The 14,719-nt window shown below is 36.0% G+C and overlaps 1 protein-coding gene across 1 annotated transcript in view; it reads right to left on the bottom strand.

Annotated features, from left to right (window-relative positions):
• SLC25A21 (solute carrier family 25 member 21) overlaps positions 1-14,719 on the bottom strand; it is a 140,590-nt gene that overhangs the window by 59,186 nt on the left and 66,685 nt on the right. The window contains exon 3 of the mRNA XM_026849780.1: positions 12,540-12,623. Within this exon, the coding sequence (XP_026705581.1) occupies positions 12,540-12,623 (84 nt within the window). The remainder of the gene's footprint in view (positions 1-12,539; positions 12,624-14,719) is intronic.

Below are 14,719 nucleotides of genomic sequence, written 5' to 3'. Positions count from 1 at the left end.
ATTTTTCTTGCAAAGCTACAGCTTTGAAAAATTATTAATTAATTGCAATTATTAACATAAACTGTTGAAATACTGATGAAGACATTTTATTTTTCTCAAAATTGTGACAATGTATTTCATTTGCACAGAATTTTTAAAAATGTAACTGAAAGTTTTGGTTTGCCTTTTACATACTTCTTAAAGAATACCTACATTAATTTTGATATTTTAATTCAATTACCCATTAGTTAAGAAATGATGAAAAAATTGAGATTAAATTCTTTAATATGTTGTGACTCAATAAACATGAAAATCTGATTATGCAAGTATGCCATTTTGTGTTTTCAAAGATAGAGGCATATTATGTGAGAATGTATTAAAACAAAGGCTCAAGAGCTACTTAGTACTTTACTTTTATCCACAAAATGGATTATTCTACATCACAGTGGCAATCAAAAGAATAAATGTTACCTATATACTAAATGGTAATCCATACTGGAGATAGATGATATTTCCAAATAAAAGTGGTGTAAAAAATGAGCTCTTAAAATACCTGAGGCATTGTTAGATATTATAAAGTATTTAATACAAAAAACTATATTTTTACTTTAAGACATAAGTGGAATATTTTATTTGTTATAAAATGGGGTTTTGCAAATGAAAGAAGGTGCATTGATCAAAACTTGATTTTTGTTGTCAGGATATAAAATCATTTTACATGGGATTCAAATAATGAAAAAAATGAGTTTCACTAAGAAATGTTTTAACAGTAAGTAATCTGAGACTCTGCCTAGATTGGGAGGCATGAGGAGTGTAGAAGTATTTGTCCCTGCCCTAGAGTTCAATTGCCACAAAGAACAACGAATAGATGTATTGGGTTTGGCTACCAGATTACTATGATGCAGAGGTGTTTACTTATTACAGAAAATTCCATATATCAGATTAAAATAAACCCCCAAAAATCATTCTGTACTTGAGACACCCAGTGCATGATAGTCGGCTACAAAACTGTATACACAAGTTCAGGCAAAGCCAAAATATGCAAAAACATACAAACACTGAAGGCAAGCGGCAAAAAAAAGCATGGGAATTGATCTTGTACTCATAGCTGGAGCCAATGCTTCAGTTAGAGTTACTGCCCCGCATGCTACATGAAAGCTTTAGAAATTTACTATGAAGTGCCTGCCGGCTTATTGTGAAAGCAGCTTTCTACACTGGATAGACAGAATGCAACGGTACAGTTTATCTGTGCTTATATGCATGCATTCCTGTAAGGAGGTGCAGAGTGTTATACATGCACTACACTTGGTGTAGGCATTTCTATAATTAAATAAAATGATTTTTATTGCATTAAAGTTAGTATTGTTATCTATAGGATAAAAAACCACAGTGGGCTGTAAGTAAAGTTGCATAAGCAAAGAATGTTAAAACTAAATATACCAACCTCATACTTTTATAGAATTTTATTTTCTATGAAGAGGCAAATAGCATAACAGTCAAAATAAACTATTTATTTTTCACAGTTTGATTCTCAGAGTCATATGGAATGCAACGTGCCCTCAAGTATGAGTTAGCATTATGTAAAAATACACTCGTAAAATACTTCCATACTTGATGCTAATTCCTCATTTTACCTGGTTTTATTTAAGATACATTCCTTGGAAAGTCTATATAACTGTCAAATATTCATAGCTATTTACATTGCCTTTTTTTATTTTGGGTCAAGCAAAATTTCTTTCAGAATGTGAAGCATGATATACAGGAAGACTTCAACTTGGGTAAAGAATATTGCAAAAAGAGAGGTTGGTAATAGTGTTAGAGAGAAATGATCAGCATACCTAGCAGTTACTGCTGCAACGGTAGCTGTTGAGTGTGACTCAACAAAAGGAAGCCTGTGAGGGAAAGACTGTGTTTCTAACAAAGATGTATTTAAGAAGTTTCTCATATAATGTTATTCATCTTCCAACATTAAAAAAGAAACAAAAGTAATTTATTAGGGGAAAAAATGAGGCTATCTATACTTTCAGAGTATGGCATAATACAAAGTTGTTAGTAAAAATATTGTAAGTAACAAATAATTAACCTACCCTGAAAACAAAAGTGTGATGCATATTGAAAAAATTCTGCCTATTCTAATAGGTAGATGTGCTCTTACTATAACTTCTTAATTTACAGTTAAAATAATGAGCAAATCCATATAATATAAAGTTCAATTATTTCTGGAGTGAAAATGTTTTATCACTGAATGCAATATTTTATTTTGCATCAGATCTTCACCTGCATTTTTTTTTTTTTTTGACATTTAAAAATTTTAGGGGTTCAAATTGAACAGATTTATATATAAATAAACAACCGAGGACTATAGTAATTAAAAGGATTGGCATAAAAGAGACAAAGCTGTGTTTTCAGATGTAACCAGTGAAGAAAACTAAATTAGATGAGGTGAAGACATGAAGATTAGAGAGATATAATTGTGTATCTATAAATATGAAATATAGTCTAAGAAATATGCCAAAAGTCATGAAAAAAAATGAGTATTTCTTCTCTTGCCCTCTTCAAACTACAACTTATAAACTTCTATTTTAAAAAGAAAGCTTTTGGCCTAAACCACTGTTGCTCATTTTCACATGCATGCTTCCTACAGCTTAAATAAAAATGCTTTACTTTGCATTTTACGCTGTCTGCCAGGTATTTCCTGTGAACATCCTATCTAAAATCTCTTGGTTCTAGTAACTAATGCCTGTAAAGAAAATCTTGGCAATACTGTAGTTCTAAGCTTCACAAGCAGCCATTTTAAACAGAAAGCTGGTTTCGTTGTGTTGACAATCACAGTTTAAACTGATTCCTTCCAGATGAAAAGATGCTTTTTCAAACAATGTAATAAAAGTGTAAAGTCAGCTGTTCTAAGAACATAAAAGTGATTTATCTGTTCTCTGGTCCCTGTTTTTTCCCTGGATACAGTGGAATTTTTCTTTTAAAGACTAGGTTAACAATTAATGGCTACTAAGAAGCCCGAATTACAGAGAAATAAATAACAATTTGCCTTTTAAAGAAACACAACACATAACCACAATTAATTTTGCATCTCATGATGCATCCACTATTGTGTTTATGTTAAATGTTAATGGATAGATTTACATAACAGATACGTAGTTAATTCTGACAGTTGACAATTGATAATGTCATAATCAGGTTTCAGAGCTATTACCTTTGATACGGAAGAGGTTTCAGATAAGATTTCAGATCCTTTTATCTGCCTGCAGCTAGGCATGACAGCCTTGCACTGGCTCAGATTTGAGAGATCTCCACCCCTCCATCAGGGCTAGAATCAGTTTCTCACCTTTAAAATTCAGGTTTCAGTTCTGGAGACTGATGGTACAAGATATATCCCATTTCAGAACGAGTGAATTGTGTAAGGAAAGGTCCCCAAAAAGCAGCATGGTCCAAAAGGATAACTTAAGCTTATTTAGCCACTTGAACGCTAATTCATGAAATCCTTGCTCAGAGAATATGCAGCCCTGGCTGTGACCAGTCTCAGACAGGTCTTGGTTCCTGACCTGAAAACTTCTCACTAGCTGAAAATTTTCATACAGCCCCGAGGGAGCCAAGGAAGCCCCAGACAAGGGCAACATACATGGCACACCCTGTGCAAGCTCTTAACAGATTTCTAACTCTAGATGGCTCTCGGTGCAGCAGCCTGGCTGCCTGTGGAGCACCCCTCTGCAGAGGGGAACCACCTCCAGGAGGTTTCGGGGCTCAGCTGCAGCCCCCACATCACTGCCTGAAGCGGGGCGAGTGGTGCCGGGCAGAAATGTCCCCAGCAGGGCCCCAGGTGCAAACCTCTGCTCGGAACACCAGGGAATGTTGCTGTCACTGCTGTGGAATACTGCAGCCCCTCACACTGAACCAGTTACTGAAGTGGGAGAAATTTGTGGCCATTATCCTGGGCTACCAAATTTGGGAAATATGCTCCTTGCATTCAGAGAACATAAACACACTCAGAGAATCCAATGATACAGCACAGTATATTTTCCATACATTAGACTAAAAGGAGTTTTCTTAGAAGCATAATTATTACATTGATCTATTTAAACAAAATGTTTGAAACTAACAGGAACCTGATGTGGTATAATGCTAAATATGCTTGAATGTTAAAATCATAAGGGCTAAAAATGTAAGCTCTGATGATCTTTCACTGATAGAGTTGATAGATGAAAATGGATTGTAAACAATTCTTATAGGTATATTCTTACTACTGTAAGTATAGACATCTTAAAATGCAGTCATCTGAATCCAGACTGAGGCCCGTAGGAGCTACTGCTATAAATACTATAATGAGGTCTATTTACATTATATTAGTAGAAAATAGAGGCATTCAAGAAGTCATAATTTCAAGATTACAACACTGATTATGAATATATTTGAAACTTAAGAACAAAATACAATTTGGACCTTTAAAAAGTACAGAACAGACACTTACCCAATGTAAACAGGTGTACCTCCTGTGGCCCTAGCAAACAATAATGACTAATGCCATTTAAGGTCTGGCCTGCTTACTTCTAAGGTGCATATAAGATTTACATTATTTTATAGTGTTCTGTTCCTATGGGAAATAAATAAGAACATGCTTCATCTTTAAAGCATACGATTCTCAGGAGAGATTCTCTAAGAGTGTCCTTGTTTACTGTGTTGCCATATACACCAGATCAAATTTTGCAAGTAAAATGCGTGTCCATCAGTAATAAAAATGTAGTTAGCCCAATGCTACCCTTAGTTACACCAGTACAACCTCACTATATTTCAGAGAGCTACACACATAAAACAGAGAATAGAAGTTTTTCACATTCCAGAGCCATTTCTTATGTTTTCAAGTGTTAACATATGAAGATGAGGTTAGGTAACTTCCAGTCAGGAACATTGCTGCCTGAAGGGGATGATGAAAACCTCATGACATTAACATCACTGTAAATACTGCTGACTATCTGGAGACAGCACAGTCCACTGAATGGGTCACTAGCCTTGATCAAGTCAGGATATCCAGCTTCATGCTTAAAACTGCCAGTACCTCCATGTATGTCCTCAGACAAACTAGTTCACAAAATGTATTGCAGAATAAGTTTTCAGACCCGTTCTGAATTAGGAGCCTGTATGAAAGAATGTAATTTTACATCCAACACACACGTTGCTCAGAGTTTTGCTACTAACATGCTACTGTGGAGCAAAGAAATGTCATGGTGTCAGGCTGCTCCGTGAGAACCACCTGTGTGTATGCTCCTGTCCAGATCTACTGAACTCCCTGGCACTTTACACCTCAGTATCCCCATTTGTACAGTTGAGATAGTGGTACTACCTTCTGTGAAGTGTTTTGAGATCTATAGGTTAAAAGAACAAATATCATCTTTGTTTCATGACTGACTAGTTTTGCAAAAGCATATAGTCACTTGGGATTGTGGGCAAAACTTCACTGGATTAGGAACTGGTTAATTTTTATCTACTTTTAGACTAAGAGAATGCATGAACACTTTATAAATAGGTAGGCATACACATATGTACATCCATTTTAAAACATAAGGAGGCATCACAATTTCCTGAGAATTTTTCTGTCTTTACTGGGAAATGAGACAAAATTGAATAACCAAATGTGAATGTTTATTTACAAAAGAAAGCAGAATGCATATGACCTTCATAATGACACACAAAAGGTGTCTCTTTTGTGGCCTATTTTATCTAAAACCTTGTGAGCATAATATAAATCACAATCTTAAAGTAAATTATCAGGGAAATTCTGTAAGTCAGATTTTTCTGCCTTCCTCTTCTCTGATGTTGAAATTAGTCTTAATGATGATTTTACTCAAGGTTGTACCATCATTTATGGCTTAGCACCCATTCAAAGTAAGAACAAACCTGTCAGTTTTAAGTCACAAGTCCAAACAAACTACAGATAACCAAATGGAACTGAAAACAGTAAGGCCAATATTGCACGTAGGTCTATGTAGAGTAAGACATGGGGTAAAGTGAGAGTAAATGGCACAAGAACAGTCACAGGGAAAGCAGATCTATTACCCTGCATATATATGTCATGGATTATGAAGAAGGCACTCTTGCTAATTACCAGGAAGAAGTTCTGAAATTCTTTTCTCATGGGGCACATAAAGTCTATGCTAAGGCACTTTTTTTACTTTCACTGCAGCTCTGTGAACCCCATTCCCCACAGGGCCATGTGAATCTTGTCTTCCAAACTGCATAGGCATGAGGGAACTTGCTGAGGAGTGTCATGGTTTGACTGCAAGAGCCAAGTCTCAGAAAAAAATGACAAAACAAACGGAATTGCTCACTTCCAAAAGCAAACGGACAGATTAAACAGTTGATAATTTTAATTATGTACTATGAGACCTTGCCACATCCATACCTAAATTTTGCAAGCTCATGCTCCCTGAAAATACGCAAATAGTAGCTTTTCTAACATTGAGCGTTTCTTCTCTAAAGATATGCAAAGTAAGCAAAAGGGTTTAAAAATTCAGCTCTACAACTTTAATTTTTATCCACAAAAGCCAACAGATTTCACACAGGTTTACAGTTTAAGCCAATACACTGTCTTTCACAAGTTCAGTTGCAGTTCTCAATTCACCAAGGTGTTATAAAGCTGAATTGACATTTTACTTTTCAGATTATATTATTTCACACAGGACTGTAATAATTATTTCTGATATTCTAAATCACAGTTTTTTTATGAAGTCTGCAATAGACACAATAGTATGGCAGGAAGATGTCAGTGTAGCATAATGTGACCCACAGAATAATGCTACAATGTGTGGGATAAAGAGAAACCAAATTAGTAATATACTATAGACTATGTGGATGCATCGGGATAGAGACAGAGAGACATACTGGTACTGTAGTGCCCTTTTTTGCACCTCCAGCCTCATTTTAGCAAGGCTTGTACAAGTATTACAAGTTCGTAACTGTGAGTCAGGCTGACAGGGCTATAAAAGAGATGGATCTATATATATATATTTCTGAAGTACAAGTGGTAGCAGACCTTTCTCAGTGTTCAGGTGGAAGTTACTCTTCCTGTAATGGGTGCAGAAGAGAAAAGGTGCCTGTACTTCAGTTTGCAAGATCACAGCCTCTGAAACTGGCAGCGCAGATGGATCTCTACTAAGAAACAAGATTCTCAAAGGTAGCAAGCAAGCATGGGTCCGAGTTCACTTCTGCTCCTGCTGGTATGAAGTGCTAACAAGAAACCAGAGTGGGGCAGGTAGCTGTGGGGGGAAATAACTTCTTAATCTATCACTTCTGCTCTCCTCAGAGCACTTAAAATAGAGCCTAAAGTCTGTTCTTTTGATACCACAAGAATGTATGCCTCCAGTAAGTGGAAATGAATCTCCGCTTCATAACTGCTTATTGGGAAAAGGGATTTTTGGCATGACTGTCTCTGTCATACTTCCCTGGTTGGCAATTTCATTGAAGGATTCAGGTGCAGGGTAGCCAAGTGTTTGTATCTTGTATAACACTTATTTGGCAGTCTTTGTTAGGTCTCCTCAGCCCAGCTGGAAGAGCACACATCCAGCTGGGCCCCAGGAACGGGTGGTTATGATTGCTGGTGAGTGCCAGAGGCCGGTGCTTGCCTGCAGGGCTGGCAATCCTGCAAGTCTCCTTCCCTGACCTGTTGGCAGTTCGAAGAAGCGAAGTATCATCTGCAGCCAGCTGGGAGAGCCAGGCCTCAAGAGCACTGCTGTAGTTCTGAAGCACTTGTTACCATGACAGATAGCCAATGGATAGAGGCAGGACAAAGGAGAGTGCTAACAAACTTCTTAATTGATGAATGATCGCTGATACCGTGTAAGCAAGGAACCCTCTAGCTTCTGCATGTTTGCTGACAACTCCACACTCATCCAGCTCCTGCTTGGTCTTGGCTGTTCTCCCACCTACTCCACCCATAGCTGACAAGTTTTGTGCAGCTTTATAACCTAATCCCACTAAACGTATGACTCAGGGTGTTGCTTATTAAAAAAAGGTGTGTGATCATACAGACAATTATAGGTACAAGAAAGTGTGGTAAGGTGGTGCTGAGAAAAGACAGGAATAGTTACAGAGCTATTGGGCTGTGTAAACATGGAGGTAATTGCTCCTTCCCAAACCAAATTCAACATAAATTGTCAAATAACTCAGAAAAAGTGATGAAATCTCAAATGATCGATGACAATTGTGTTTTGCACTTTCCCAGGACCATCAAGTTCTAAGGTTAACAGAACTTTAAACTGTAAGTTATTCAAATGTTGAGTTATAAAACTGGAAACCAGGACACTACTACCTTTACTATTTCAGGCAAGGTAACCAATGAATGAGAGGTAACAGGTATCTTGACCGCGTGCTTACCAAGCCAATTCTAACCCAGAACATTTACTGTTAAAATTATGAGCCCATGAAAATCCAAGTTTATAAGAACAAAGTTGTTTACAGACTTGAAATAACAGCATCCATCATTTTAATGCTGTAACTCCAAATTAAGACAGTGCAGATGGGCATAATTTTCCATTCTTAATATGAGACACAACACCATGTGTCTTTAATATAAATGCAACATATACATTCAGCTAGACAGTTGGTTTATTCTTACATTTCATATTCAAACCTAAGTCATTAACAAAGAAAAAATGAGTGAATACAAATGCAGTAAAGATGATGATGATGATACAAAAATCAGCCATTTAACATAATCCAACCTCTTATTTGCAGGATCTAAAAAGAACGAAAAGTTTTCTCTATTAATGGTTTCAGTTAATCCTGTATTCAAACATTTTCCCCAATAAACATCAGATTATTTTTATGTTGGCTATAAAGCTGTCACTCCTCAATAAACAGATATGCTCCTGGTGGGTTTACCTCTGCTGTCAAAGATATGTCAATTCATGCATCATGTCGTAAGTGAAACCAGAGAAGCTGGGATGCATGGCTCCTGGTGAATCCAGCTGAGCAGAGGTTGCTCACCACCTAAGAGGATTCACGCTGCTACGGCCCCTGTGCAGTCAGTCAGCAGCAACTGGACGTGCTCAACACAAGCTTGCAAAAGCCCTGAAGTTAATACTTCTGCCTCTCTTTAATAGAAAGCTATGTGACCTTTAATGCTCTGCTCGACTGAGCCTTCCTTTAGTGAGTCTCAATTAAGTTTTATGTTTTGTGGTTCCCATTTTCTTGTAAGACAAGAAAAGAGTTCAAGGGATGGATCCTTCTTTGAAGAATTTAATTCCCTGTGGAGAAAATTTATTTCCATCTAAAGAGCCATTCAAAGTTTAGGGATGGGAGATTTTGCAGGACTTTTTTCACTGTGGTTTTTTTGGTTAAGAAATTTTTAGTATTTTGAGAAGATAAAGGAATCTTCAGATTCTTTGAAAAGGACAGTGTTCTATTAGTGGTTAGACTGGAAATAGTTCCTCTGTCCTTTTTATTATAATGAGGAGAAAATCAGAGGGATGGTTAAAGAAATCCTGGCCTTTATTTGTGATGAAGCTTTCCATGAAATCATCAGATTGCTCCTGTGATACTGTAGTAACATAATACTGGTTAATTATCAGTAAGAGGCATAGAAGGAAATGAAACATTTGCATATGGATTCATAAAAATAAGTACTTCCTAGGCTGATTCTGCATACTTAACCCCAACATAACAAGGGCAAAAAAATTAAGGCACCAGAGTGTCTTGTCTGAACTGGGCTCTGACAGTCTAGCTCACCGTAGTTGCCACTATTGAAAATATAAGTACAAATGAGCACAAGCACTATTCCCAAATGTAAACTTTTTCAGGAGCATTAGTAACATTTATTTTCTCACTGCATTCATTTGTTAAATTAGTTTGTTTTGCTGTCAACCTAAAATCCCATATGTCAGTAGTGAATTCTGGGTGCTGGAGAAAGATGTCTAGACTCTTTATAGTCAACGTACACTGAATTAGATATTTCAGAAAATCACTCTAAAAATGCCACACACTGATGTCATATTGCCAATCTGAAATAAACATGAGGCATGAATTAATTTCTTACACCCTTCTCCCAGATTTACACATCTGAAGCTGAACAATTAATAAATCAGTTTTGTTTGCTCGGTATCTAAATGTGAAGCCCCTTCTTGGTGCTCTCTTTGCATATTTTTGTGGTGACCAAAGGAAGGGGTTGGTTGTCACGATTCAAGGTTTCCACTAACTAAAATACAGTCAACTCTCTCACTTCCCTCACAAGTGTCATAATCATCATGCTCCAGAAACTGGACAACCTGTGCAGATGGCAATGCAAGACTCATGGAATCAAACAGGTTTTTCAGGATTAGTTGATTACTTTTTAAATTTTTAGCCAAAATTTAAGATTATATTGTATTTGAGATTCATCTCCTTTTTTGCTACTGATGACTGTTTAAATGTGACCTTCTGCCTCTACCTAACTACCAGAAGAAAAATAGGTATTCATAGAATTTGCTTTTTGTTTAGATGAGTATTGATTTAAATATACTTCTGCAACAGGAAAGTAAAAATTTGTATTAGCTCTAGGCTGACAGAAATTTAGTGCAATCTACTGCTAAATTGTGATTTAAATATATAATAATTTAATGTAACAATCTTCCTGCTTACAGAGTCATGTCTTGATAAAAATATAAAAAAATATTCTGGTTTGGTTCCAACATTAGTGCACAAACATTCTTGTGAAGAAAATAACCCAATCCAACCCAACAATCTTCATCTCTCCTTCAGGAAGTTCATTCACAGATGGCTACTATGCTTAGACCCTTCATCATTTCTTCACAGTCAAACAGTTTATGCATGTTAGGCAGCACAGTATGTGAACAATGATGGAGTCAAATCCATAGAATAAGTAACAGCTACATCTCTGAGAAGCATTTGAAAATCACAATATATAAAACAATTGAAACATATAGTATTTGTTTCCTTCTCCCCCTCCCCCAAATAGTAAGGGAACTGTATTTTGTATGGTACATTGAAGTTTGCAGTGTTCTGCTGTTACTTTATACATATGGGTTATACAAATATCCAGTTACACAATATAATCATATAGGTAATAAAATATGACCCTAAAATCAATTAACTTGGAATCTGTCTCTTGATTTAGACTCATTCTCCAGATATGCCTACCCATTCTAAATTTTAGATTTTGTGACTACTTCAACAAAATAAAAATAACAGTGAGTTTGGATGAGATAAATAGCATTTTAATGCTCACTGATTTAAATACTGAAACTAGTTCTTTATTTAAAAAGGTTGACATGATTGTAAATATTAATACTTCCCTATTGCAAAAACATAGTTTTCTTTTAAGAAGCAGTAAAAACATATGCTCATCTTAGAAACCCCCAGAAACCATAATTTCTGTGAAATCTTTTTAGCTTTTAAGCTTTTTAATGCCTTGTAGTGATATTGCACAACATTAGTCTTTCATTGAATATGAATTTACCACTGATAAGGGCAAATGTGACAACTTCCTCTCTCAACACCTTAATGAAATTTCTCTACATCTCCCTACTTTAGCAACTCAAACCATCCAGGTCTGTAGCTACACACTGATGTAGTGTAGCTTAGCTAAAACTCACTGCAAGAACAAAAACTGGTCTCGTTCTTAATTTTCACTGCTCGTCTCACCTCTCTCTTTTTCCAGTACAGCTTGTGGACACAAGAAGTCTGCATCACCGCACCTATGCTGCCTCCATATGTGGTATCTATGCCACTAGATATAAGAACAGTTCCATTTTCATGAATATATGGATGAAAAATGGGTTGCTATTGCATTTACAAAGTTCTTATGGAAAGCCTGCCAGCTACTCAAAACTGGTATTTACTAATTAGAGTTACCTTGATTAAAGGCTAGCTCCTGAAGAGCTCCTGTGGATAACAGGCTTAACTTTAAGCATATGATCAGTCCCATTACATTCACTGGCTTTAACTGGACTGCTCATAAAATTAAGCATGTATTTAAATGTCTTTCTGGATCAGAGCCCAAGTCCCTTAGAGGAGCTCAGGCTTGGAGCAGCGGTACCTTCTGAAGACAGTAGATTCAGGTGACTAAGGACCATAAATCCTCTTCCATATTCTGTCAAACTGAAAAGCTGTGGAATTTTGCTCATGTATAATAGATCCTGGAAACATTGTCTACCACATTTAACTGGGAATGCCAGGTCGTCAGAGCTTGGAAACAAGCACTTCACTGAACTGGTAATGGCTCAGGCTGAGCTAGCTCAGAAAACCAGGACAAGATACAAGCGCCTAGATCCTGCACTACACTGATGTGGCCATCCTGCTCCCAGACCCGAAGCAGTGCTTGTCCCCGTGTCTCTACACAGCTGTGTGTTCTGCTCTTTAAACACATCCTAGCAGCAAAATTTGGTATTGTAACTAATGCTAAGACATTTTAAATTGTGCTCGTTATGTAACAGTACAATGTTTGCCAAATTCTGGGAATTGCAAAAAAGGGTGGAATATAAAGAGGATCTAATGTCTGGAAAATGGGTGATTAAAAAAGGTCACATAAAATTGACAATTTTAAAAACATATACTCTTACCCTTCTCGTTGGAAAATAGTCCTAAAACAGTCCCCCAGGCTCTTGTAACCAGTCGGATCAGTTTTCCCTCTTTGAATTTGGAACCTAAAAAAAATACAATTTACATCACAGCATGAGAAGTCAGGGATTTTAAGTCACTTTTAACTTTCCAATTATTATATAAAAGGAGTTTTAAAGGTTTTTTAACGTACCTGATTCATTATTATATACTGTTCCTGATATACTTATTAACACTGTTTTCATAGAAGCTGTTAAACTAAGGAAAAATAGAGCTTTAGTAGTAACTTTTTTTGTAGTTTATGGAACTCACAGTATAGCTATCACCTTTGACATTTACACCTCTTTCTAGTTGTTTGAAAAATAAGCTGTTAACCCTGTGCCAGATCCAAAGCCCATTGAAACTAATGGGACTTTTTGAGTCAAACCCTGGTTTTGAAAATCTGAAATGGAATACTATCATGTGTTTCACTATGAAATTAATCAACTGTGCAGTTTCTTTCTTTTTGTATCTGGCACAATGACAATAAAAATCAACCAGAGACATGACCAGAAATTAGAGCACCATTCATTTTTCATAATTTAATAAGATGAACAATAAAAGCAAGCAATGAATTATTTTAATTAAAACCTTGTTTTCTCTATTCACATTTTGACAACAATAAAGATTTCAACAGGAAGTTTGTGGCCTTGAAAGGAAAATCAAGATTATTATTTAAGATTGTAAACGTCGTATTATTTATGATTTATGGATAGCAACAGTAAATTTAACAAATTATATTATTTTACTAAGTATCTCAGTTAGATTACCCCATTTCGTGAAGTTTTAAAACTGCAGCCAGCACATTCAACTAAATAGTATGGAGAAATTTTGAATACATTTTTAGCAATAAAACTGTTAATTACTAAATAGCATTCACAAAAAAAAAAAAAAGAATTTTGATGTTAGCAATTCCAGTCTACATTAGCCCCATATCAGGCAGCCACTAAGTTCACTTTATCACTAAGTTCAATTCTACACAACAAATAGTGTTCTATGGTTTCAAGAAATAACTGACATTATAGTCAAGCATGTCCTATGCCACAGATATGTTGCTGCTCTGAGAAACATCTATTGTTACTTATTCTAATCATGATACTGCATCTCATTAATATCTAGCAATAAAGGTATTTTTAACTCAATGTTGAATAGCAATGTTCTCCTCTCTCTCAACAGAATTCAGTAGGGTCAAATCAAGGTTTGTATTGTGGCAAAAGACATCCATTGTTTTGAACATCAATAATTTCCTAAGCTTATTCTGTGCTAACACATCTAACATTTTATTCACTTTAAGGAAAAAAAATTCCAGTGATGTAATACAATTCTGGGCAATTATGAAGGCAAGCCCACACCTTTTTTGAAAACAGTTAGAAGGAAACACTGAGCCCCTCCATAGTCCTAATAAAAGTAGTTCAGGCACATCTGGGATCTCTATCTGGGGTAACCTCTTTTATTAGCACAAGAACTTGCTGCCAAGTTGGCAGAGAGGAGAATGCTATTCAATAGGCTTACATTCAAATAAGAGCTGATGCATAACATTTTGTCTGAAAAGAACCCTTGGGAAGGCTAATAGTTGAAAAAAAAAAAAAAAAGCCTCAATGCCATCACACAAAGTCCAACAGTAATATCAGCTACAGAAGCTGTGGCAATCAAGCAATCAAATTTATAACAGGAAGTAGATTCTATGCACATTTTAATATATTTAAGACTTGATTATTTATACTTCTCAGTTCAAATCCAAAAATAGTTTTCTTTTGCTTAAAGAAGACTTGCAAGAACTCATCAGTAAATAGCTTTTTCCAAGTACTTAAAAAATTAAGCTTCCTTAACCCAAACTCTTTTCCTCAAGTTTCAAGATTTGGCTTGCTTGTAAACTCAGAACAAAATATCACTGTTTCTAAAATATCGTTTGAACAATGTGCCTTCCCTCTTTTTCAACCTGCAAATGCTCAAGCATGTCCTGCTAGCATGTGTGTATGGTTCCCCACTAAGCCGTGCATGCACAACTGGAGCTTTAATCCCAGACTCACTGTCAATCTCAACAACATGGTGAACATACTTCTAAAATTTTGTTTTACAGTTAACTCGGTGTCAACTTCTCAACGAAATTTGAATGATATAATAAAAATACATCTTTGAGAGC

Source organism: Athene cunicularia (assembly GCF_003259725.1).
Source record: "Athene cunicularia isolate RWA chromosome 5 unlocalized genomic scaffold, athCun1 chr5_part1, whole genome shotgun sequence".
Lineage (NCBI taxonomy): Eukaryota > Metazoa > Chordata > Aves > Strigiformes > Strigidae > Athene > Athene cunicularia.
This window is presented reverse-complemented; position numbering and strand designations above follow the sequence as displayed.